Source organism: Ochotona princeps, chromosome 2, assembly GCF_030435755.1.
Source record: "Ochotona princeps isolate mOchPri1 chromosome 2, mOchPri1.hap1, whole genome shotgun sequence".
Lineage (NCBI taxonomy): Eukaryota > Metazoa > Chordata > Mammalia > Lagomorpha > Ochotonidae > Ochotona > Ochotona princeps.
Window position 1 is genome coordinate 54078823 of NC_080833.1, and position 24953 is coordinate 54103775.

The window sequence follows — 24953 nt, forward strand, 5'->3', positions numbered from 1 at the left end:
AGTGATGTTTATTTTTTTAAACCAATAGCCAAATTTGTGTTTTTAAACTAATGAAGTAGTAGTTATTCGTTTTTTTTAAACTAATAGCCAGATGCTTGGATAAAATATTTCATTCACTTATAAGTAATTCTAAATTCAGATATGATTGATTGCTTCCTGCAGGACCTGATTCTGTGTAAATAGGCATCTTATTGATTTTTTTTTCAAAAGAGACAAGATAGGTGATCTCATTAATTTCTTTTTCACATCAAAGGTTTACTTTTACACATTTTTTCACCATTCAAGAAAATACTCTGTGAGTCAGAGTGTCAATCTGTTTCGCTCTAGTAAATCCCACGTTCTTATTATAGAGATGTTTTTCAGTGTGGTAGTAATTGTCTGACTGATTGGTGGGGATTTATTTTTATTCATGTATTCATTCCCAACTGTTTGTCAGGCATCAGACACACACCAAGCAATTGTCAGAGGAAATGAGATTCAAAGGTGGCCCCCAACCTAGAACGTAAACCAGGGCTATAAGAAGCCTCTGACTCAGCGCTTGGTGTATAACAAGTGCTCCACGAGTGACCGCATTATCAGAACACCACACCTATAAATGTAGGATGTATTTCTGTAGCTATGGTTGTTCATATCAGCCCATGCTTGAGCTTCAGTATTACCTATGATTCTCACAAGAATCAAGGGCTGGGGCATTTGTGCCTCTTTCCCACTGGGCAGCTACTGCTGATGCCTAAGTAAGGATATTTAATAACATCAATAATTATACTTGGTGCTAGTGCAATGTTGAATAGCAGTGCTGGAAGAACAATCCGATACCACAGTGAACAATGATGTTCGTCCCTATTAGTTTATTAACTGGGGTTGGTTAAATACTGTCTGCCTGTCCTCTTTCTCCACCAAATGTGTGTATATTACGCCCTGAAGCCTGTGAAGGTGACCTTGTTTGGAGAAGGGGGTTTTGCAGATGTCACTGAGTTAGGAATCTTGAGATGTGACTGTGCTGGATTCCCTGGAGGTCCTAAACCCAACGGCAGGAGTTTTCAGAATAAGCCAAAGAGAAAAGAGTATGCACACATAAGAGAAAACCTCTGAATGATGGAGGAAGAGATGGGCATCATGCAGACTCCAGCCCAGGAATCCCCAGAAGAAGCAAGCCAGGGTCTTCCCCTAAAGAAGTGGGAGAGACAACAGACCCATGGCTACCTTGGTGTTGCAGGTCTGGCCTGTACAGAAGGAGATAGTAAATCTCCGTTGTCTTGAAAACCATGTTTGTGGGAACTTGTAGCACCCCTAGATAAATGTGGATAAATTTAGTATTCTTTCTGTAGTGTTTTGTTTCGTAATAATCAGGGGAAGCCAGTATGTCTATCACAATTCTCATCTTTGTCCCGTAGAGATATTTGTCTTTTTTTTTTTTTTTTTTTGAGGTTTGTTGAAAACCCAAAGGGTTGCATTCCTGGTTACTTGTTTGCTTTACTCTAAGATGCCAATGGAAGCCTTTTTTTTTTTTTGAAAGGCAACACAGGAGACACAGAGAGAAAGATTTTTCTTCCCTGGTTCACTTCCCAAGCGGCCACAATGGTTGGAGCTGTGCTGATCTGAAGCCAGGAGCCAGGAATTTCTTCCAGGTCTCCCACGTGGGTTGCAAGGTCCCAAGGCTTTGGGTCATCCTCCACTGCTTTCCCAGGCCACAAGCAGGGAGCCGGATGGGAAGTGGAGCAGCTGGGATTAGAACTGGTGCCCATATGGTATCCTTGCACATTCAAGGTGAGGACTTTAGCCACTAGGCTTCCGTGCCAGGGCCCTGGAAGTTTTTTTAGTGTGCAGGTAGGACATATCTTTAAAAAGTGGCTTTGAGAAACGGTTTAGAGACCCAAATATTCTTTTTTTAAAATTTCTTTAAAAATTTATTTAATATTAATTACATTGCATTATGTGACGCAGTTTCATAGACTCTGGGATTCCCCCCACCCCTCCCCAAACCCTCCCCCCATGGTGGATTCCTCCAATTTGGTGCAACATTACAGTTCAAATTCAGTCAAGATTCTTTCATTGCAAGCATATACTAAGCATAGAGTCCAGCATCTTGTTGTCCAGATAAGTTCAATGGTTTCTTGAGGAGACCATCTCTGGTCTGAAGGCAGAGCTGGCAGACTATCATCCCGATCAATTAAAACCCCTGACATAATATCAGCAACAATTTATAACGTTATGGGATTAATTGACATGGTATTGAGTAACCAATATGTTAAAAAAAATACAGGTTCTTTTTTAAAAAAATTAATTACATTGCATTATGTGACACAGTTTTATAGGTACTAGGATTCCCTCCGCTCTTCCCCAAACCCTCCCCCCATGGTGGATTACTCCACCTTGTTGCATAACCACAGTTCAAGTTCAGTTGAGATTCTTTCATTGCAAGCATATACCAAGCATGAAGTCCAGCATCTTATTGTCCAGATAAGTTCAACGGCTTGTTGGGGAGACCATCTCTGGTCTGAAGGTAGAGCCAGCAGAGTATCATCCCGATCAATTAAAAGCCCCGACATAACATTAGTAACAATTTATAACGTTATGGAATTAATTGACATAGTATTGAGTGACCAATATGTTAAAAAATGCAAGTTCTTAACCACATTCTGTGACTACTTTATTGACATTTCAATTTTAGTTTATATACAACCAGCTTCTACACACCTTAAAATGGCTATACGGTACTACTCAGGTGTCTCGTGTCTATTTTCATTTTAGTATTTAGCATTTTATAGTGTTGAAGCATAATTTTGCCGGACCTGGCTGTTTTTTGGATAGTCTAGACTGGCTTATAACTCTAACAAGACACGTGTCAACAGTTTAAGTGAACAGTTTTAGGAGGGGTGTGCAGAGAAATCTTCAATACCCTAGTGAGGGGTAACTAATCTTTGTGTCCCACCTAATGAGGTATAAGTGAATCCACGCTGACCGTTTCCTGTCTGAGTCTAAGCTTTCCTTGTTGTTCTCTGTCTACTATTCTGGGTTTTTGTTTGTTTGTTTGTTTGTTTGTTTTGAGGGGTGTCTGGAGCGATCCTGATGGTCATTGCCAGAGAGGGTGGGGACCCAAAGTTGGAACCAAGCGAGGACCAGAGAGAGCTCCCCTCCCTAGTCCGGAAGGAAGTTTACTGTTCTTCTGTTTCTGCGGACTGCTCAGGGCTCCTGACTGTTGTTCTGATGCCCTTGGATCCTGAGAGAAGGATTTGGACTTCTTCCATCCCATGTGGTATATCCAAGCGGGACTGGAAGACCTCAGAGTTCTTGGCCTCCGAAGGCACTGCAATTCCCCGTCGTCTCCAGGGCAGTTGGGATGTAGTCCTTGGTGCTCATACTGATAGACCTTGGTGAGGATCCGGGAGTCTTCAAGGTTGGGATAGAAGCCTCCTCCTGTTCCCCTGCTCCACTCTGGGGTCACCCCTAAAATGCGGGTTCTTAACCACATCCTGTGACTACTTCATTGACATTTCAATTTTAGTTTATATACAACCAGCTTTTATACACCTTAAAATGGCTATAGGGTACTACTCAGGTGTCTCGTGTCTATTTTCATTTTAGTATTTAGCATTTTATAGTGTTGAAGCATAATTTTGCTGAACCTGGCAGATTTTAGGATTGTCTAAACTGGCTTAGAAATCTAACCAGGTGTATATCAACAGATGAAGTGTAGAACAGTTTTAGGAGGGGTGTGCAGAGAAATCTTCAATAGCTTAGCGAGGAGTAACTAATCTTTGTGTCCTACCTAGTAAGGTATGTGCGTGTCCGCACTGACCATTTCCTGTCTGGTTCTAGGTTTTCCTTGTTGTTCTCTATCTATTCTAATTTGTGTGTGTGTGTGTGTGTGTATGTGTGCGTGCTTTGGGGTTGGGGGCTCCAGAGCGGCCCTGATGGTCATTGCAAGAGAGGGTGGGGACCCAAAGTTGAAACTAAGTAAGGACCAGAGAAAGCTCTTCTCCCTAGACCGGAAGGAAGCTTACTGTTCTGTTTCTGAGGACTGCTCAGGGCTCCTGGCCGTTGTACCGATACCTTGGATCCTGCAAGGGAGGATTTGGGCTTTTTCCATCTCATGTAGACCTGAATATTCTTTAGAAGGTGTCGCTGGTCCTCGAAGTTTATTCCTAGCTTCAGGAAGTCTCATATGGTTCTCCCAGGGGCTCAGCTTCCTAACTGTAACAGTGCGGGCCCAGGCGCACTAGCTTCTGGGTCTACTCTGGCCACTTACTTGCGCTGTGTGACTGTTTTCTTTTTCTATGAAACCAGTGTTCGGAGGCCTTGAAAAAATAACCATCTATCAGATCTGGAATATGACCACTTCCCTTTATTCTTTCGTCCTTGCCCTGTGAAATTCCCATGTATCACCCAGCATGGCAGGTGTCTGTATGAATTCCTGCTTATGTGTCAGTTCTCTGACTCCTTAACTCAAGGTCAACCGACACAGGAACCGCACCTAGCATATTGTCTAGTACAAAGTGATCCTCAACCAAAACGCATGAAATAAACAGAGGAGTGAATATTTTGAGTGGAGAGTAAGAACATGTGCTTTCTAATCTTCGGCTTGGTCAAAATAGACAGTCAAGGACAGATCTTCATATAAGTGTGTTTTTTTTTAATTGTTTATGTGAAAGAGCACTAAATTTCAGTCCTGCAAGATGAGTGGTCACTCAGTGCAGTCCTTTATGGTCACTTAGTGCAGTCTCTTATCCCCACCCTCTCCCCATATTCACAAATGCCCTCTTTGGCCTCCTGACATGCTCAAGACGCTGGCTTGGTGTGTCCTGGTAACAGGAAACTTAGTACTTCTCCAGTTGAAATCATTTCCATTTAGCTCCCGGTTCAGGTTCCCATTCCTCCCAATCCGTCCTAGCTTTATCATAGCCTTTTCTACACCTGCTGCAACAGAGTTCTGCAAGTCCGCGGATGGGAAGGCCAGGGGAACACCCCAAGGACAAGCTCAAGTCTCAGGGAGGCCAGCTCAGGGTGGGCGGCTAGAGCTGACCGCTGGGAACTTGCTACGCCACCTTCCAGAGGTCCTGCTGCCCAGCTCCCTCACCCGCAGCCTCACGCAGCACCCGCCCCACTGCCGCCGTCGTCCCGGGTCACCTGCGCGGCCATCCCCGGCGTCCAGGGAAGGCGGTCCCCGCCCCGGGGCCGCTGCGGAGGGCGTGGGGCCCGTGGTCAGCTGTAACGCGGGTCCCGCCTCCTCCCCACCGCGGCCACCCCTGCTCAGCCCCTCCTCTCTCCTGGTGTCTTGCGCTCTCTTGAGAGCTTCCCAGCACTGTCGGCGAGGAGTTTGGAGCGGTCCGCTGCACAGCTCGCGGCAGGCCAAGCGCGAGGGAGCCAGCAAAGGAGCAGCGCAGGTGCCAGGGAGCCGGGGCAAGCGCCATCTCCGCTTTCCACCGGGGTTGTACTCCAGGATCCAGTGGAGGTAGGCTTTCCTCATCTGCGTCCCTTACCTCTACCTCTTCTCGTTAGGGGCAACTCGGGAGCAGAGTGCTGCGATGCGTGCAGCTGGCGGAGAGCCCGCGGGCCAGTTGGGGGGACCGCCAGCATTCTAGTGAGACCGCCAGGGTAGAGAAGCCCGGCCCTGCCGGCGGTCGTGTGGGGTGGGCGCGGGATGACTCTTGGCCCACCGTGCTAGGAGATGGAGCGCCCTGTGCCCGCACCTGCGGGGGACGGTGGAAACAAAGTCCTAACCTGACAAACTTCTTTTCCAGATCTCCTGCCAACTCTGGAAGTGGAAGGGTCTGACGTGAGCCAGTAAGTCGTGGAGCCCCCAAGGGAGGGTGTGTTGGTCTGAATGGCAAAAGAAAAAAACAATTGTACGGTAGGGAGTGTGTAGATTCCAGCTTCCGTTTCCCACTCATTCTCTCTTCCTGCGAGCCATTGCGAAACCAAAAACACCCCCAAAATACAAACAAACTCTCCCTCCTCCCACGCCAGTCACCACAACAGCGCTTCTTTGTATCTTTGGGAGACAGAAAGAGCCCCAGAGCAGAAACCGTTTTGGAAACTCCAGGTATGATGATGCGGGCTACGAAAACTGGTTACTGTGGGCTGTGGCTCTAAAAGTTGTGTTGACAAATGACGAGATGGCCCTCCTACGCCCCAGAGAGTGGTACATTCTGAGGATTGCCTGCAGTGGCCTCCTCCGTTAAAACCCAATGGAACAGGTACTCTTTGCGAGCTTAGGACTTGGAATCAGAATATCTGAATTTTGGTTTCTTATCCCGTTTATCCACTGTGATACTCTTACCAGCTTAACCCGTGGGCCTCACTTTCCTCGTGTTTCAACTTAGAGGGTTGGGCTAACATAATCTCCGAGGGCCTTTTTAATATTGTCCAAGGTATGTCCCAAACCAAAAATGTGTAAATCTTTAATTCATTTACCTGTTATATTGTTAGCGTCATAATTTCATGAAATTAAGGGGGAAAAAAAGCATAGCTATATTGAGCTTGGCATTGACTTATACTGCCAGGATTTGTTGTAGAGGAAAGCATTTATAAAACTCAGGAATACGTGTGCTATATATGTGAGTATCTAGTATCTCCTTTGAGAATAATTTAGAATCACATTTTTCATTAGGTTACTATTTGTAACATTACAAAAATTAAGTGGAATTAGCACAGCACATATTCAGTTTCAGAATTACACAGCTGGAGGAAATGGAAATTATTTTGGAGGAAAAGAAAAATTGTCTGTTTCCTGACAGTGACTGCTCTTGAACAGTGTTTGGTGCTTTTTAGCACAAAGTTGTGGGCAGAACATTGTCAAAGTGGTTTCAGACCACTTTGGAGCCTCTCTGAAATTAAGTGCAATAGCAGTGATGCTGATTAGAGACATGCATTTAATTGTCTTGGAATGGATCCCGAAAAATAGCAGAGGTTAGTGTAAACAGGTAAGCCAGAAATTAGGAGTTGACATCCACTCAAAAGCTATAGCAGGAGCGGAGACTATCAAGTGTCAGCACACCTTTTGTCTTTTTTGATTAAAACCTGTTCGCTTGTTTATACAGGAAATGTTTAGAACAGCTTTTGTCACTACTTGCAATGTTTCACAAATAAGATTTTTAAAAATTATTTGAGAATTAGTCATGACTGGAGGACTTGGAAGTGCTTCTGGTTCTCTGATGCCTTTTGCATAAAGTAATAAAGTAATTTATTCTCACCCATGTATACATTGTGTGCGGTTTGGGAGAGTGAGGTGGATTTGAAGTACTCTAATGAACACACTGAATTTGTATGAGATGCACTTTTGCCTTTGGGTTGGAAACTTGGTGAACCATTCAGGCATTTTCAGCTTCCCCTCAGGTACTTCATCTCCTTTAAAGCAGATGCTCGGTCAGTTAAGCAAGTTGCTTGTTGATTCAATAAGGAGTAGCATTGCTGAAGCATCCTGACTGCTGGCTGTTTGCAAAACAACGGGCTGGTGGATACATCAGGCCGCCCATGGCCCAGGGCCAACTCATTCATGGCTTGGGAGTGATATTGTGCTTGGCAGAGGCTCTGTTCCTCTTTCGTAATGTGTGGCCTTACTCTCTCATGGATTTATCGAGGAAAAACAGTCATCTTTTCACTCTTAGATCATTACTAATAGAACAAATGGTCTGTGTTTGTGAAATACAGTGTTTCTGGGAGGTCTAGAAAATAAAACCTAAAAATATTCACACCAGAATGGAATCCTCTTGGCAGATCCCCGACCCTTACTGCATTTTTTTCATGCTGAGAGCCAAACACATATACTCCTGGGGAGTTAAAAATGAAGAAAAAGGCTTATAGTCTGTCCTAATTCTCAAGATTTTATGTGATTTACAAATTCCGACTGTAATTAAACTAGAAAGGCATAAGTGTTTACCTACTGGACAAACTTAGTACATACATACTTTTGAAGTTTCGATTCAAAATTGATCTGCTTATAACTTGGAATATCCTCCTCATGCCTTTTTGGTGATTGCATTCACATTATCTGTTGTGATTTCACACACAGGATGTTACTCATCTTTACAATTTTGAACACTTTGAACTTTTACTTGTTTATATTGTATAGATATGGAGAAGTATATCTAAGGAATATACTAGCTAACAAAACAATACATTATAATTGACAATTGTAAAGCTAATACTCCATTTCTCACCCACTACCCAAGAAAGGGAACATGACAGATACCCACAAGTTTCCTCACCACAAGCCTAATTTTACCTTTGGAAAAAAAAACATTGTATAGATGTTCTTTCATAGATTTACTTGCTTACCTTTATGTTTGTGAGATTAAGCCATTTTTTCTCTTCTGCTTAAAGCAGAACATTTGAAAAGAGTTGTCTGTATTTCCATCTCCCCTATTGTGGTTTTTTTTTTTCCTTCACTCATCTTTGTACCCCTAGTGTGAAGTAGGGCCTAGCACGCAGGAACTGTTCAGTAATTTCTGTTGATTGAATGCTGCTGCTTGTTTGATTATGTTACTGGGTTTATTCCATTTTATGAATAATACATTCATTTAAAAATTGATTCTGATTACAAATTCTCCCTTCCTCTTTTTCTTCTTTTTGTTGCTACTGTAAATGAAGCTGCTATGACCCATCATGCAGAGATAGTAGTTCCTGTAGAAGATGCTACCTGCCATCAAATATGTTTTATTTTTATGAATACTGATGTAACCAGGTGCTTTCCCCCTTTCAATTATTATTGAAATTAGCTATGTGAATTTTTTTTAAAAAAAGATTTATTTGTGGAACCAGCGCAATGACTCTACTGGCTAATCCTCCACCTTGAAGTGTGGCGTCAGCTCTTTGCTTGTGGCCTGGAAAAGAAGTGGAGAATGACTCAAATCCTTGAGAGTCTGCACCTGCCAGAGGAAGCTGCTGACTTCTGCTTTTGGTTTGGCTCAGCTCTGGCCATTGTGGCCATTTGAGTAGTGAACCAGCAGATAGGAGATCTTTCTCTTTCTCTTTGTAAATCTGCCTTTCCACTAAATTATTTTAATTTGAAAAGAAGATTATACAGAGATAGATAAGTTCTTTTATGCATGGATTCACTTCCTAAACAGCAGCAACAGCCAGAGCAGAGCTGATCTGAAGCTAGGAGCTAGGAGCTTCTTCCAGGTCTCCCTGGGTGCAGGGGCTCAGGAACTTGGGCCAGCTCTGCTACTTTTCTATGTGTAAAATGAGAGATTTTTGGGGGAGTGGAGCAGTGCCCCTATAGGATACTGGCATCATAAGTGGAGGATTAACTTGCTGCCCACTGGGCCAGCCCCATGTTGATTTTTAAAGGGTTAAACCAAAATTGTGTTAGCGTAAGTTATAGCCATATTAAATGCCTATTTTTGTGTGTTACATAATTTCATTTACTGATCTTATTAAAAATTAAAGATAATTATGTGAGATGACCTACACCTTTCCTTAGACACATTGTTCTTGTGTTTTGCATTAAGGTTATGCTAACTATAAATGTGGATTGGCAAATGTTCATCTTATTCTGGTCTCTGTACTTTGAATATTTTGTAAAAATACCTGATTTTTATGCATTGAATTTCCTCCTTGTTAATAGGAACATTCAGGCTTATTTTTTATTTTCAAAATTGACTTGATTTTAGTAAATTATGTTTTCTAGGAATTCATCCATTTCCCATAATATTAAAAATTCATTGATATAAACTTGATTCTCTATAATTCTGTATTTATAGCTTTTTTCATTTTTGATATTGGTTATTTGTACTGCTGTTTAAATTTCATCAGTTTTATTTGCCCTTTCAAAACACCTTATAAAACAATTTTATAATTGTTGATGTTCAATCTTATGTATATTTTATTAACTTTGTGTCTTTATTATTTCTTTATTTTTTTTAAAGATTTATTCAGTTTATTACAAAGTCTGATATATAGAGAGGAGGAGAGACAGAGAGGAAGATCTTCCGTCCAATGATTCACTCCCCAAGTGAGCCGCAACGGTCGGTGCTGCGCTGATCTGATGCCGGGAACCAGGAACCTCTTCTGGGTCTCCCACGCGGGTGCAGGGTCCCAATGCATTGGGCCGTCCTCGACTGCTTTCCCAGGCCACAAGCAGGGAGCTGGATGGGAAGTGGATCTGCCGGGATTAGAACCGGCGCCCATATGGTATCCTGGGGCTTTCAAGGCGAGGACTTTAGCCGCTAGGCCACGCTGGGCCCAATTTCTTTATTTTTTAAAATTCAGCTTTCACTGTTGTAACAGCTTAAATGAATGTTTTATCAAATACTTCATTATAATGCCATATAAGGAATAATAGTACATAAATTTTTCTGCCCTTTTCTATTTTCTTAAACATTTATTTTAAAAGTAGAATGCTAGAGAAAGAGGAAAAGAGAAATAGAGAGGGAGAGAAAGAGAGATCTTCTATTACTGGCTCATGCTCCAGATGATCACTGTAGCTAGCACTGGGCCAGGCCAAAAGCAAGAGCCAGGAATTCCATCCAGGTCTCCCACATCGGTGGCAGGAGCCCTCTACTTCCCCAGGACTTGACCTGGTTTTGATATGGGATGTTGGGGTCATAGGAGGCGACTTAATATGCTGTGCCACAACAGTGGCTCTCAATCTTTCTTCTTTAAAAATATATTTACTTATGGCTTTGAGGTTTTTTTAAAATATAAACTTCATTGCCTGTAACAAGCCTTTTTAAATGAAAGATTTATTTATACATCTGCAAGCAGAGTTACAAGGAAAGGGGAAAGAGAGAGACAGAGAGAGAGATTGATCTTCTATCTGCTGGCTCATTTCTCAAAAGGCTATGGTTGGCTAAGGCTGAAGCCAGGAAGCAGGAGCTTCATCTGGATCTCCCACATGCACGTTGGGGGCTCTGTGTCTGGGCCATCTTCTGCTGCCTTCCCAGGCACATTACCAGGGAGCTGGATTTAACATGGAGCAGGCAGATCTTGAAAAGGCACATAATGGAATTTCAGTGTTACAAGTGGTGACTTTACTTATTATGGCACAGCATGGGCCCATGAAATAGTTTTGAGATGCTGTTTTTACTAACACATTCTTATTTTTGCATCTTTTTTTTTTTTGCCCAGTGGTTTGCTTAATAATATTTTCATTAAGATCTTAACAAATGGCATTTCTATAGCTGTGTTTTTGTTTATTTTTGTCTTTTAAAATGCTATGACCTAACAGCAGCTAATCATTGGGTTCATCATTTCAATCCTTGAAATTTTTTGAAACATATTTATTGCCTTTGCATATACTTTTTGTTCTTATTGCTGTTTTAAGAATTATTGAAAGAGCGACAGAGAAAGGAACAGACAGATATCTGGGTCAGGTGCAAGAGAGGCATCAAGAACCCCATTAGGGTCCTCAGTGTGAGTAGAACCCAAGTACTTGGGCCATCTTCTGGGCACCACAAGCTGCAGCTTAAACCCATTGTACCACAATGCTGGTTCTTGATCAATTTTTATAAATGAAATGATATGTGACCAGTAATTTTTAGTGCAGATTTCATGTAAAATTTATTAGCCTTGTTCCAATCTTGTATATCCTCATGTATTTTTTTGAGACTGCTTATTTTCACCATTGTTGAGGGAAGCATATTAGAGTTTGTACCATATGTGTGTGTTTCTGTGTTTTTCTTGTAGCAGTTTGTTTTTTCACTTTATACATTTGAGGTTACTTTATAATGCACATGTTATTTTGGCACTGCATTATAATATGTATATACATTTTAAACGTCCATTTCTGCTTAACTGAAATATTTCCCACTTTGGGGTAACTTTATTTCTCTGGGTAATCCATCCATTGAAAAATTGACTTATTTTCATTTTATTTGAGAGAGAGAAGGGGTATGCATGTGTGTGTGTGTGTGTGTGTGACAGAGAGAGAGAGAGAGAGAGAGAGAGAGTGTGTGTGTGTGTGTGTGTGTGTGACTGAGAGAGAGAGAGAGATCTATCTTCCTTCTGCCAATTTTCTCCTTAGATATCTGGAACAGTCAGGTTTAGGCCAAGTGAAGGCAGGGTCAGTCTGGGTCTTCCAGGTGATTGGAAGTGACTCAGTCGTTGAGCCATCAGTTGCTGCCACATACAGTGAATATTATGGGAAGCTAGAATTTGAAGTGAACTAGGACTCGAACCCAGGTACTCTCATATGTGATTCAGATTTCCCAACCAGCATCCTAACCACTCTGCCAGACTCCTGCCCCAAGAGCAGTTATTTATTAAGATATTATAACTTTGATATCTTTTCATTAGAGATTCTCTTCAATTTACATATAAAAACTAATGATGTATTTAGACTTGTATTTACAGTCCTGTCATTATCTTATTTTTAGTAAGTTCTGTATTTGAAGTAATTTTTATCAGTCCAGATTTTGCTTCACTGTTTTAAAAGTAACTATTTCTATCAGTTATTATTGTAGAAGTTACCCTATGGATACCTTTTAATAGTATGAATCAACTTTTAATAGTAATGAATTCAAGAATATACTTGAGCTCTATTTAATACCCCCTTGACATACATTTGAATATCTTGAATTTCATTTACTCATTTAACAAATATTTTGAGAACCAAATATGTGGACATCTTTGTTTTTGTAAAATATGACAGAGGAGAAACATTTATCAAATGAAGTCAGTAAAACCTTAGGAAGATGATAAATGTTATGGGAAGAAAGCAAAACTATAGTTAAACCAAAGGATTAGAAGTAGATTAAGGGGTGAGGGGAGAAAAGTAGATTGAGAGGAATGAGAATGAATAAGAAAATGAGAGATCATGAGTGAAAGTTAAATAGTGTGGGCATATGCCTGCACCTGGACCAATAATTTGTTTTAATCTTGTGTGGACATACAAGTGTTTCTTTTTTCTTTCTGTTTGTACTACATGTTGGTTAAAGGTTTGAACCAAATAGAGATTCACAGGAACTTCCATAATGATAATATAATTGATTTTAAGAATGTAAACTCACGTGTAGGAACAGCTGTTACTAAATATCTGTTTTGTAAAGGCATAGGACAAGTTGGTTTTTATATTTTCTCATTTTTGCTTTAACCAGCAGCTGTTATTTGGATGTCTAAACTTATGAACATCTAGAAATCATAAATATGATATAATCAAACAATTAGAATTCTGTGTGCAACCACGTAAGTTCTGAACAAAACCTATCAGTTTATAGGAAATAAAAGAAAGAATTAATCATGTAATACATAAATACACAGATATGTTTACACACGTAGAGTGTGCTTATGCTTATAATGGAGAGAAAACACATTGACACACACATTAACAACCAATGTTGCTGTTGCTGCTCTGTTAGCAAAGTAGTATTTCTTTGAGTTATGGCATGTTGATCATATTAGACTTGCCAAAGAGGTAGCTGAGAATTTCTGTAGTGAATTATGAGCATCTCACAATAACTTCGCTAATCAAAAGTATGAATAAGGGGCATTTCATAATTAGATTGTAAAATAGTCAATAAAAAGTAGTCATTTTCTTGTAGGATGGCTGTGGCCAGGTTGTTTTCTCTGATGCAAGAAAGCATTTGCGCATGAACTATGGGTAATGTTGATAGAGCTATGGATTTGTTGCTGCCAGAGTGAAAGTTTGCACTTGGAGAGGCAGTGTGTGCATGCATGATAGTGAACTGTGTCAAATGTAATTGTAGGTTGTTCCTTTATGTCCCAGAGGAGCTGAATATTCATAGGGGGTGACTTTTAGGGCAGGGTTGAACTAAATATTCATAGGGGGAACTGTATGAGGAGGTACTTGGATTCTTGTAAGTTTGTTGTCTTTTTGGGGAATCTGGAGGTATCATGGCATGCCACTCATGACAATTTTATTATAATGCCATTATAGTAATTGTCTATAGATTGTTACAGGAATGCAGTCATAAACCAATTGCAAATTTTCAACTGGCACTGGTTCTAGGTGATATTTTTTTCAGAAATAGTTCTCTTCAACACAAAGCAGGGGCTGGAAGGTAGTGGTTTGGGTCGGGGAGACAGGGTTATGGGCAAAGAGCATTGGGGGAAGGCTGGTAAAACCTCTCAGCTCTCTTTGCTAGCTAACTGGCAACATCATCTTGTCAACCTCAGAGATTTTTCATTCCTTAATCTCTATGAAGGATTAAAGAAAGTGATTCTTAATGTAGGTTATGCAACCACATAATTTCTGAGCCAAACTAGCCAGTGTTTAGGAAATGAAAGAAAAAAATTAATCATGTACTACATAAATACATAGATATGTTTACACACATAGAGTTTACTTATGTTTATATTGGAGAGAAAACATACTGACACCCACATTAGCTTCCTAACTGTAATTTCATACTGTGTAAGGGTATTGCCTGCCTAGCTAATAAAAGCAAATTCCTTGCTAATTATCTAAAGGTTCCCCTGGGGGAACTGGAGGTTTCTCACCGAATTTTGGTAGTGGTTGGAGTCCCTGTTGATAATCATTTTGACATGAAACTATTGGAACTATTAGATTCTGAAAGAGACAAATTTGACGATTAACACAAGAGTAAAACCACATCAGCACAGCAGAAAAGGGGGAGCACTTTTTTTACTTCTCATATGGTGCAAGCTGCAAGATTTTTCTTTCTGAAATCTATGGGGTCACTTTGAAGATAACTTCTTTTGATATCTTCTTCTGCAAGCTCACTATTGTCAATATGAATTCAGCAGGTTTTATTAATTGCTGTGCACACATACAGTGAGTATTTCAGAGCTGGTTCGTTGTCCCTGAGCAAAGGAATCTAAAGAATCTTGTAGTTACCCTAGAGCCTGCTCAGTAGTCTGGTTTACTAAGATTTTATTCCTTTTGCTATTGTGGTAGAGAATTTACCATGAAGTTTCTTTGCCCATGGAATTTCTCTAGGAAGACAGGAGAAGTAGGAAAAGCATGTCAATTAGAAAATGTAATAGCCTTAGTGCCTTTCTCTTTAGAAAGAAGTTTATGGCAAAAGCAAAGTATTTTGCATATATTTTAGCTTTTAAAGATATACTTGAGTCCCTCAACTGGCTCAGAATAGTATGCAGTTATCCCCTAGGGTGTGCCTATGTAGAGTCAAGGGACAGAGGATTCATTACCGACAGATATACGCAGCTAGAAATTCCTTGTAATATACCTATGATAGGAGTGCTAAGTAGCATCAGACAGTGTCCTCTCTGTTGAGGTTGTAGTTGGCTTGCAGGCTCCCAAGCTTTGAACAAAACCAGATCTTCCACAGATATTGCTCATTTATAATTTTCGGAGCTGGCTCTGGAACAGTCTTGTTCCCATATTTTGTCTGGGACTTCTTTACCATGCTGGTTGTATGGTTTATTTGATCTGGGTGTCTGAATCAAATAGGAAGTTGAAGATGAGGAAGGTTCTCCCATATTACATTCTTTTTTTTTAAGATGTATTTTTATTGGAAAGTCTACTAGAGATCACCTGCTCCAGCGTCTCTACAGAAGAGTGAATCCACTTTTCAGTATCTTTAAATGTCAGAAGAGTAGCTGCCCTAGAACTTGATGTGCTTTGAGAGAGCGTGGTATTTAGTAAGGTTTTCCTGTTAGCTATTGATTTCTTTTAATCACTACAACTCCTTGTACTTCCTGTGGAATTTGAACTTCTTGATGATTTCCTTGATCAAAAGTGGAGTGTTAATAACTTCTCTCAAGTATTCTGACTGTTGACAGCCCACTGAGTCCAATTACTTAAAGGAGTAGAACATTAGTCATGGAAGTAGAACCAATTTTGGGGTGAGTACACGTGGGGGTTATTCCTTATATTTTATCTGAAAAGAGCGTAAAGGGCCTATTAAATTAGGAATTCCCAGGGCTAGCATTGTGTAGTGGGTTAAGCATCCACCTACAATGCTGACATGCCTTATGTGCACCAGTTAGAGTCCTAGCTGCTCCGTTTCCAATTCAGTTCCCTGCTAATGTGTCTGGAAAAACAGCAGAGAATCGCCCAAATCCTTAGGATCCTGAACCCATGTTTGAGACAGATGAGGCCCCTGGCTCTTAACTTCGGCCTGGAACAGCCTGGCTGTTTCAGGATTTGGAAAGTCAATGAGCTTGAGTAGGTATCTGTTTCTCTTTCACTCGCTTTCTTTCTATAACTCTGCCTTTCAAACAAATAAAATGAATATCTGAAAAAAAATAGGAATCTGTAGTGCAGGGTCTGTTATCAACAGACTCATAAGCTTTCAAAAGTCCTCATGGCATTAATTAACAAGATTTGGAGTCTCCACTTTGCCTTGTGATATTGACCTTGATGAGGAAACCTTGCCTTGTGATTTAGAAGAATTGTGATGGCGTCAGTGTATAGCCTATTCAGGCATGTCCTGGACACAGACCTGAGGATCTACTCTATTTTGGGTTTTAGTAGAGATAATTTCAAAGTTGTATCTTGTTTCAGGGTTTGTCATCATCCTAATGAAAGAGTTAGATTTAGCATCAATTAACTTAAGCAAAATACCTGGATAGAATAGATCTTTGCCTATGAAGGGAGTCAGACATTCTAACATCACCAAAGAAAGTGATGGGACATGAAAACATCATTTAAATGACAAATCAGAGAAAGAATAGATTGTTTTTAACTGGCTTTTTATTACATAATCAGTTAATAGTTAAAGAAATACATTTATGTGCAGATTTAACTTACTTTGTTGGTTGAATGCCTGCTTGAACTGAATTTTATTGGCTTTTAAACACCTAGGTCTATAAGTCATAACCTGTTCTTTGTAACTTTTGAAATTAATTTGTGAAAAAAGAACAGTTATATCGAGAGTTAAAATACTTGAAACTGTGTTTTCAAAGTGACCCATGCTTATGCCTGTTGCTTGATTTGAGTTATATAGCCAATCTTCATCCTAAGTGAAATAATAGAAGTGAGCATTTTCAAAATGACAAGTTACTACAAACATATGGTTGTATTTATTTTATTAATTTTTTTGATACTTAGCATCTTTCATTTCTACAACAGAAAGAAAATGCAAAAGTCAATGGCAGAAAGATGTCACTGAGCTTGTTCATCAAAGCCACAAAACTATCAGATTTTCTCTTTTTTTAAAGTTCTATTTCCAACTTGTTTAACTGAGCACACATGCTCATATAGTATTCTGCAGAAGCTTATTTGTTATTAATATAAAAGGAACAGACTTCATGTAGTTCGCAGATTAAATTCTCAGAGTATAATGATATTTCCTTCCACCTCTCCATCCCTGCTTACTTTTTTTTCCTGTCTACTTTTCTTTCTCCTTTCAAGTTGAAAAGAATTCATGGGAAATCTTGTCTTTCTAGTCATTCTTAGCATTTTCATTTACTTTTAGTAAGCTACCAGGCTTCCCATGAATTACTCTGATAACTTTTCAATGTAAATACATATACCAGTTCTATTGCTCATCTGCAATAGAACAATAGGTTTCCAAAATAATTTTGGAAAAATTTCTTCATTTATTAAAAGCAAATATGCCACTATTACTTACGCTAAACTATTTGTAGTATTACAATCAAAATAAAAACTTTAGAAAATAAGGGAAAGTAAAGCAATTAGCATGAAAAAAATGAAGATAGAGATATTAACTGTTGGACTAACGTTCTATTTAGTCAGAATTATGAGTGCTTAAAATTTAGCTATAATTATCCTGTGTTATCTGCCTTCATTTCTGAAGCACAAAGGAGCTCTGCACTTTTAAAATTATTTGACTATATGTAGTTTAAGTATCTACTACATATAGTATGTATCAGTGAAGAAATTATAACATGATTCCATGGAGGATGTTTTTCTGACACTGATCCAGACTATTGCAAAAGATCAAATTATAATTACCTTGTCATTATTTTCTTTTAATGTTTTCTTATAATGTATATATCTGGGTTTTTTGTGTCTGCGTACATGTTCTTGATTTACTGCTGTTTTTCAGGGCACATCTATGAAGTAAGATGATTTGTCGAAAACTCTGCGTGTTTTTTTTGCAGTGGGGTAAGTTTGGTATCTTAATTCTGTTATGTAAAGCAGAGATTTTGCCCTTGGTGAGCTATTTCACTTATTGAGTCGCATTTTCTAGCAAAGAGTTTTATATTCTCATAATTATAATACAAACCAATAATATCTAAATGTGAAAGTGAAAATCTTCCACATCTCCTGAAAATAAGCTGTTGGTGTATCTTTTGGGGATATTAACATACACGCTTTTCTTTCTGTATGTTTCTCCATCTCTCTTCCTCTTACATCTGTAATTGCTTAAATAGAACTGGTGCCTGTATTTTGTTCTGTATGTTTCATTTCCTATGTAGCAGGTTTTCAATTTATCATAGCAGTTTTTTTTATCATCTTTTATCAATATGCTTGTTAGTTTAATGGTCACATGACAATGCTGTGTATGAATGTGTCTTAATTTATTTGACTGATTTAAGATTAATAGGATTTTTTCTGCAGGAAATGATTGTACATTGAGAGCTAGGCCCTTGTTTGAAATCATTATTCTGTACATTAATTACTGAAGAGGAATTTACATATCGACTACTATACACATTTTGAAATTCTGTATGATTGTTCTCTCCTCCTTAGAGCATTGTATCATTTGCTTTCCGAAAATGAATATTAGTATCTAAGAGTGTTCTTTTATCACATTTCTGGCAAATGAGCACATTGTCATTCCTTAATCTTTTTTTTACTTTTTAGAAAAGCAAAATACAGCATCTTATTTAAATTTTATTTATCCAATTATTTATGATATCGAGCATTTCTTGCCCATTTGTATTTCTGATATGATTTTAAAATTTCATATACTTTGATCATTTTTGTTGTTTTATTTATTTCAGTTGAAATCTAGAAATTTCTAAACTGTAATATTTAGCCCAGTACATAGAACTAATAAAATGCATATATGAAGAGATTTATTAGAAAGAATTAAGTCATACAATTATGAGAGATATGCAATCCCAAGATCTACAGTCAACAAGTAGAGACATAGGAGAGCCAAAAGTGCAGTTCTAGCGCAAATTGAGAGATCTGAAAACCAGGAGAGCTGATAATTTAGATTCTCTCTGAACAAGATACCGGACAGAGCTGATGTTTCAGTTCTACCAAAGGCAGCTCAAGGCAGTCAGGCAAAGACTCCCCCTGTTAACTTAGTGTTATTGAATTTGTGCTATTCATGCCAAATCATCCTCACAGTTTAAAGCTGGAATGACATTTGATTACATATCTGATATTCCATGGGTTTAGTCTAGTTGATGCATGCATAGTAAGAACCATAATGAGCCTCAACAATTTTTTTTGGCCATTGTTTAATTTTTAACTTTATTTTATTTTTACAATACTGAAATTTATGCACATTCAACAACACTGATCTGATGTACACACTTAAATATTTGATCTGTTAACATTTAAATACTTTAATTTCTTTTAGCAAATGTGGCATTACTCAGGCACAGCCATTCTGTATTAACTGCTGATCAAATGTATAAGGGGTCTTCCAAAATTTATGGAAAACGTGTGTTATGAAAAAAATTACGGTGACTTCACATGGTTGTTTTAAACTAAAGTAAACTGATAGTAACTTGTTTAAACAGGATCTAATTAAGGCCCTGAGAAGGATAAGAAATCAGTTTGGAAGGAGCTACACTATCAGAGTATCATGAATTCTGTTATAATTGAGTTAGAGCTCCAACTCTTGGTGAGGTTGGGTGGAAAAATGTTGAAATCATTTACACTTTCCAATAATCCAGAGAAACTTGATTAAAAAGAAAAGAGAGAGAGAGCGCGAGCGAATGCGTTTTTAGAAGGGACAAGACAAAGTTGAAGGATCCCACAGTGGGAGACCACCCAAATCAACTTGTGTGGAAAAATTTAGTCTTGTTTGTATCCTACTTGAAGAAGACTGAAAATTAGCAGAAGAAATGATAATCAGCAGCATAGGCCTAAGAATGGTTTAGCTTACACAGTTCTTACTGACATATTAAAGTCGAGTGGACTTTAGGCCTGAATCAGCTGAGGACAGCTTTTTGGGATGCTGAAGTATTTTACTTGGTGACTTTCTGGAAGGGCAGAGTGATAACATTCACTTATTGTGAAAGAGTTTTCAGAAAGTTAGCCAAAGCTTTATCAGAAATACACCAGGGAAAGTTTCCCTTGATGACAATGCTTCTCCTCATTAGTATCATTAAACAAGAGCAGTTTTACGAGAATTTTATTGGGCTAGCAGTAGACATGCGTCTTACAGGTCTGATATGACTCCTGCTGATTTCGTTTTCTGATCTTAAAAAAAATCTTGAAAAAGCATCCATTTTTCCATAGTTAATACTTGTAAAGCAGGAAGATTATGTTGGAATGGTTAAATTCCCAGGATATTCAGGCTTTTAGGAATAAATAAAGTGACTGCTATCATTGCTTACAGATGTGCAAAAATGTCCTGAAGTTAATGGAGTTTATGTTGAAACATAAGGCTTATACATTTTACATTTGTGTTTTAATTCCAGGTTTCCCACAAATATTTTGGTTACCTCTCACGTAGTTTGCAGATAGTTCTCCTATAGTTTGTCTCTTCACCTTAGATTCGTTCCCCTGCTACGTGGAGGCTTTCTATGTTGTAATCTTATTTGTCTATTTTTGCTTTTGTTGCTTGTGCTTTTTAGAATATATCCAGAAAATCATTGCCTGGATCATCGTCATGGAGCTTTTCTTTTGTTTCTTTCTAGTAGTTTGATAGTTACAGGTCTTACATTTATGTCTTTCTTAATTCCAGTCTTATTTAGATTGTATGCCAAAGTTTTGGAATTAGAGTCAGGCTATTGCTAAGAAAGCTGACTGGATCTGGCAACTGTTACTTGTGTATCAACTAATTCTAGGCATATAATTTAATACTTGAATACATAGGGGCTATTATTATTTATCATACTTGTCTTCTTTGTTACATGTACTGATCTCATTCATTGCTACTGTTTCCTACGGTTGAGGATAGTTCTACTGTTAGAGATTAAAACACAACAACAGGGCTTGGCAGCGTGGCCTGGTGGCTAAGGTCCTTGCCTTGATCCCATATGGCCGCTGGTTCTAATCCCAGCAGCTCCACTTCCTCTCTATCTCTCCTCCTCTCAGTATATCTGACTTTGTAATAAAAATAAAATAAATCTTTTAAAAAAACAACAACAAAAAAACAAGAGAATATCAAATAGAAATAAACCATTTTCTTTTATATTCTTTAACATTTTTTAAATTAGTATTTTTTTATATTATTATTGCTTGAGAGGCAGAATGACAGAAAAATCTCTCATTGGCTGGTTCAACAGCCAGAGCTGGGCTTGGCCAATGCTACGAGCCTGTAACTCAGTCCTGGTCTCCCATATGGTGGCAGGTACCAGTGATTTGGGCTATCCTCCGGTGCCTCCTGAGCTACACCTAAGCGTGAAAATGGTAGTAGACATGGATCTTGAACTCAGGCTGGCACTTTGGTGCTAGACATGGCTTTTTTTTTTTTTTTTTTTTTTTAACGATTTCAATAGGAAAGTCAGATATACAGAGATAAGGAGAGACAGAGAGGAAGATCTTCCGTCCGATGATTCACTCTCCAAGTGACTGCAAAGGCCGGTACTGCGCCAGTCCGAAGCTGGGAACCAGGAACTTCCTCTGGGTCTCCCACGTGGCTGCAGGAACCCAAGGCTTTGGGCCGTCCTCGACTGCTTTCCCAGGCCACAAGCAGGGAGCTGGATGGGAAGCAGGGCCGCCGGGATTAGAACTGGCGCCCATATGGGTCCTGGGGCATTCAAGGCAAGGACATTAGCCACTAGGCCACGGCACCAGGCCCGAGACACGGCTTTTGCAAGTGCCCTCTTAATTGTTAAGCCAAATGAGTATTTTCTGACATGTTTTAGATCCAATTTTATGAGATATATTTAACAAAACTCTTCATTGCCTTTTCTGTTGTATAATTTTCATGAGACTCTAATGTTTCCTAATGATTTCTGAAAGGCTTGTGGTTTCATCATGTTTTGGGAATTAGGAACGCTCTTTGGTTATTTTATCTAACTCACAAATGCCTTCACATGAAAATTTTGGATCTTGTTTAAAATTCATTTACAGAAAAAGAAGTAGTTATAGAGGAAACATGTAAAAAAATTATGACTCATTTTTAAGTTAAAGTGATTGAATACTTTTGTGTCTGTGGCATTTATTATTACATTTTAGATTTCAACAATTTTGAAAGATTTAGGTTAATTTTGCAAGTCAACTGAATCATTCAGTAGTCAGCTGAATCCTTGTCAATGTGCAGGTAAACACATTCACAACATATATTTATTATATGTGCACAAAATAATATAATAAAATAGTGCTTTTATTTAGTACTATCAGACATTCATGCCTTTGTAAATAAAGTAAAACTTCTGTACTCATGAGGTGTTCTTATTTCAAAAACATCTGTTCAAATGATAGGAGTTTGGAGATATACAACTGCAATGAGCACTTACTTTTGGTGATGTCAGGGATCTAATTTTCACCAGTGTTGGCACAATAATGTAAGTCATTGTTGGCTTAGTTTTTGTTTCTACACACACCAATGCATATCTATATGCTTATGTTTACACAAATAAATGCATTCTTAATAATAATTTCCTATATGCTATTTTAATATTTCTACATGTATGACTTTCATAATTGGTAAGCATATGAATTCTTAAAACTTCTGCTTTTTTATATTTTTAAATATAATTTTTTTCACATTCTCTTTTTTCCTTCCTGTATCTGGAGCAAGGCGGGAAATAAAGGGAGAAGCCACACCCAGCCTCTCAACCATCCCAGGGTTACCGTTGTTGTGGGGCCTGCTTCTATGTTTTTGCTCAAATGGTTTTGATAGTTCAACAGTTCTGAGTTGCTGCCAAGCTCATTACTCCAACCACAGTGAAATCTTTCCAGAATCCACTGGCTGACATAGTCCACCTTAGAATCTCTGTTTGCCCAAATTTTCACTGCCAACACTTGGCTGGGGTAGTTGATCAATTTGTTCTATCCTCCGTTCTCTGTTATGGTACCAGGTATCCTCTGCAAGTTCTAATGTACCATCATATCCTCCATGTGCTACGCTGTCCACTGTTTTGTCTAAGTCACTGAGGAGGTCCAGGTCTGACACAAGTACTCCAAAGTTAGATCATGGACCCTGCAAGTCTCTACATGGCTGGAGTTCTGAGTCCAGTGATTTAGTTGGGGGATCCCTAAAGAAACCTCAGCTGAGATGATCCCAGGCCTGATTCTTGTGTGTGCCTGCTGATACAGGCTCCAGCACAGACTGTCACCCCAATCAACTTACACTCACACTGGTGGTTGCAATTGCCAAGTCAGTTCTGTCTCCACCCTTGTCCTCTACACAAGCCAATGGGTTTTGCAGCCCAGCTCAATCCTGGCCACCAAACACTTGGCCACGTCGACCAGTGGAAGCTGCAGCCTAGTTGTGGCAACCCACAATAACCTCCATCAGCCCCACTCCTACCCTGGTTCCCATGCTTGTCAATATGTACAGCAGATTGGTGTAGTCTATCCCACATCCCATTCAGCTCTAGTGCATGTCAATGGACACTGATACCTTGTTCAACCCAACCAGCCCCACTGTCCAGCCCACACGTCTGTGAGCAGATGCCACTCTGTCTAGCCATGCCTGCCCCTAGTTCTGGTTTCTATGCTCACCACTGGGAGTGACAACCCAAAAGGGAGGTGCCAACTGTTTGCTATTGTGCTCATTCCCACTCTAGGATCTTGCGCTCTCCAGGATGGATCTACAGTTTGACTTGACAGAATTTGCCCCCCCCATGCCAGCATCTGCCAACTAATGCTGTGGTAAAGCTTAACTAGCCCACATCCACTGTGACTTACGCATGTACCAGTAGGAACAGTTGACCTAGCCTGGCTTTCCCCTGATCCCACTCACAAGAGGCCACCAGGTGTTATGACCCTGCCCAGCCTGGTCTGTCCCCAATCCCAGGTTTCATGCTTACCAGTGGGAAAGATGGTCCAGCAGGGAAGCTCCATGCAGCCCCCCTACTGTGTTCATTCCCTCTCCCCAGGTCTGTTAGCGCTGTGGCCCATTCTGGCATGGCCTGCCTCACCTTGGCATTTGCCAGTGGGTGCTGTAGCCTGGCCCGGTCCGATGTCGCCCCCATTTCCAGCTCATGCTGGTGGGGGTTACAGCCTCGTCCAGTCCAGCCCAGCCCAGGCAGCCCCCAGTCCCAGCCCTAATGTAAAATGACTGGTATTGCAGTCTGACCCGGTCTTACCCACACACCATTCTGGTTCTTGGATTTTTCAGTGGGTAAGTGGTACTCCATTGTCTGGATATACCTCAGTTTGTGTCGTCATTCACCTAAGAACATCCTGATAGCTTCTATCTTCTTACATTTTTACATTTACCCTAACTCTTCAAAATTCTCATTCCATACAAATCCATACAAACTTCTCAGAATTCCAATTGCTCATTAGTCTGTCTATATATGTGGCAATACTGTTGGTTATTTGAGTAATTTGAAAAGGGTATTATGAGAGCTAATTATTATTTTATTTTCAAATAACTTGCATATTTAACTTTTGAACATTCTGGAGAGTGAAGAATTATGAGAGTATTCCTAATTTTTATGTGTTTAAAAGTGATAATTTGATCAACACGATTCCTATAAGAGATATGTTGCACATCATTTTGTAGAGAGTGCCTTAATTAAGAGAGTATCTTATAGGATGTCTTCTATATGGAGGAATATCTAGCCATCCTCACACTGGTGACAGATGCTTTGTAAGGAGTCAGTGAAAGTAAAGTTATTTGTGTTACTCGTTTTAATAAATGCAAAAGAATATTTTATTGCTTGCTTAGCTGATTGTACATATAGATATTTATCATTTGGCTGGATGATAGAATTACGTTAATTTGCAAAAGGAAAATAGTGTGAATATCTTTTTGTTAGAATACAAAGATAGCATGCTAGATTATTGAGGAAAA

At 39.4% G+C, this 24953-nt stretch overlaps 1 protein-coding gene across 3 annotated transcripts in view; it reads left to right on the top strand.

Annotated features, from left to right (window-relative positions):
• Positions 1 to 5190: 5190 nt before the first annotated feature.
• LEPR (leptin receptor) overlaps positions 5191 to 24953 on the top strand; it is a 59545-nt gene continuing 39782 nt past the window's right edge. Inside the window, exons 1-3 of one of the 3 annotated variants that reach the window (XM_004588737.4) lie at positions 5191 to 5384; positions 5742 to 5784; positions 17898 to 17956. In XM_004588737.4, coding sequence (XP_004588794.2) covers positions 17917 to 17956 — 40 coding nt within the window. In that variant the 5' untranslated portion in view covers positions 5191 to 5384; positions 5742 to 5784; positions 17898 to 17916. Of the gene's footprint in view, positions 5385 to 5741; positions 5785 to 17896; positions 17957 to 24953 lie in introns of those variants that run through there. The other 2 variants (XM_058657602.1, XM_004588738.3) reach the window with 2 other exon arrangements.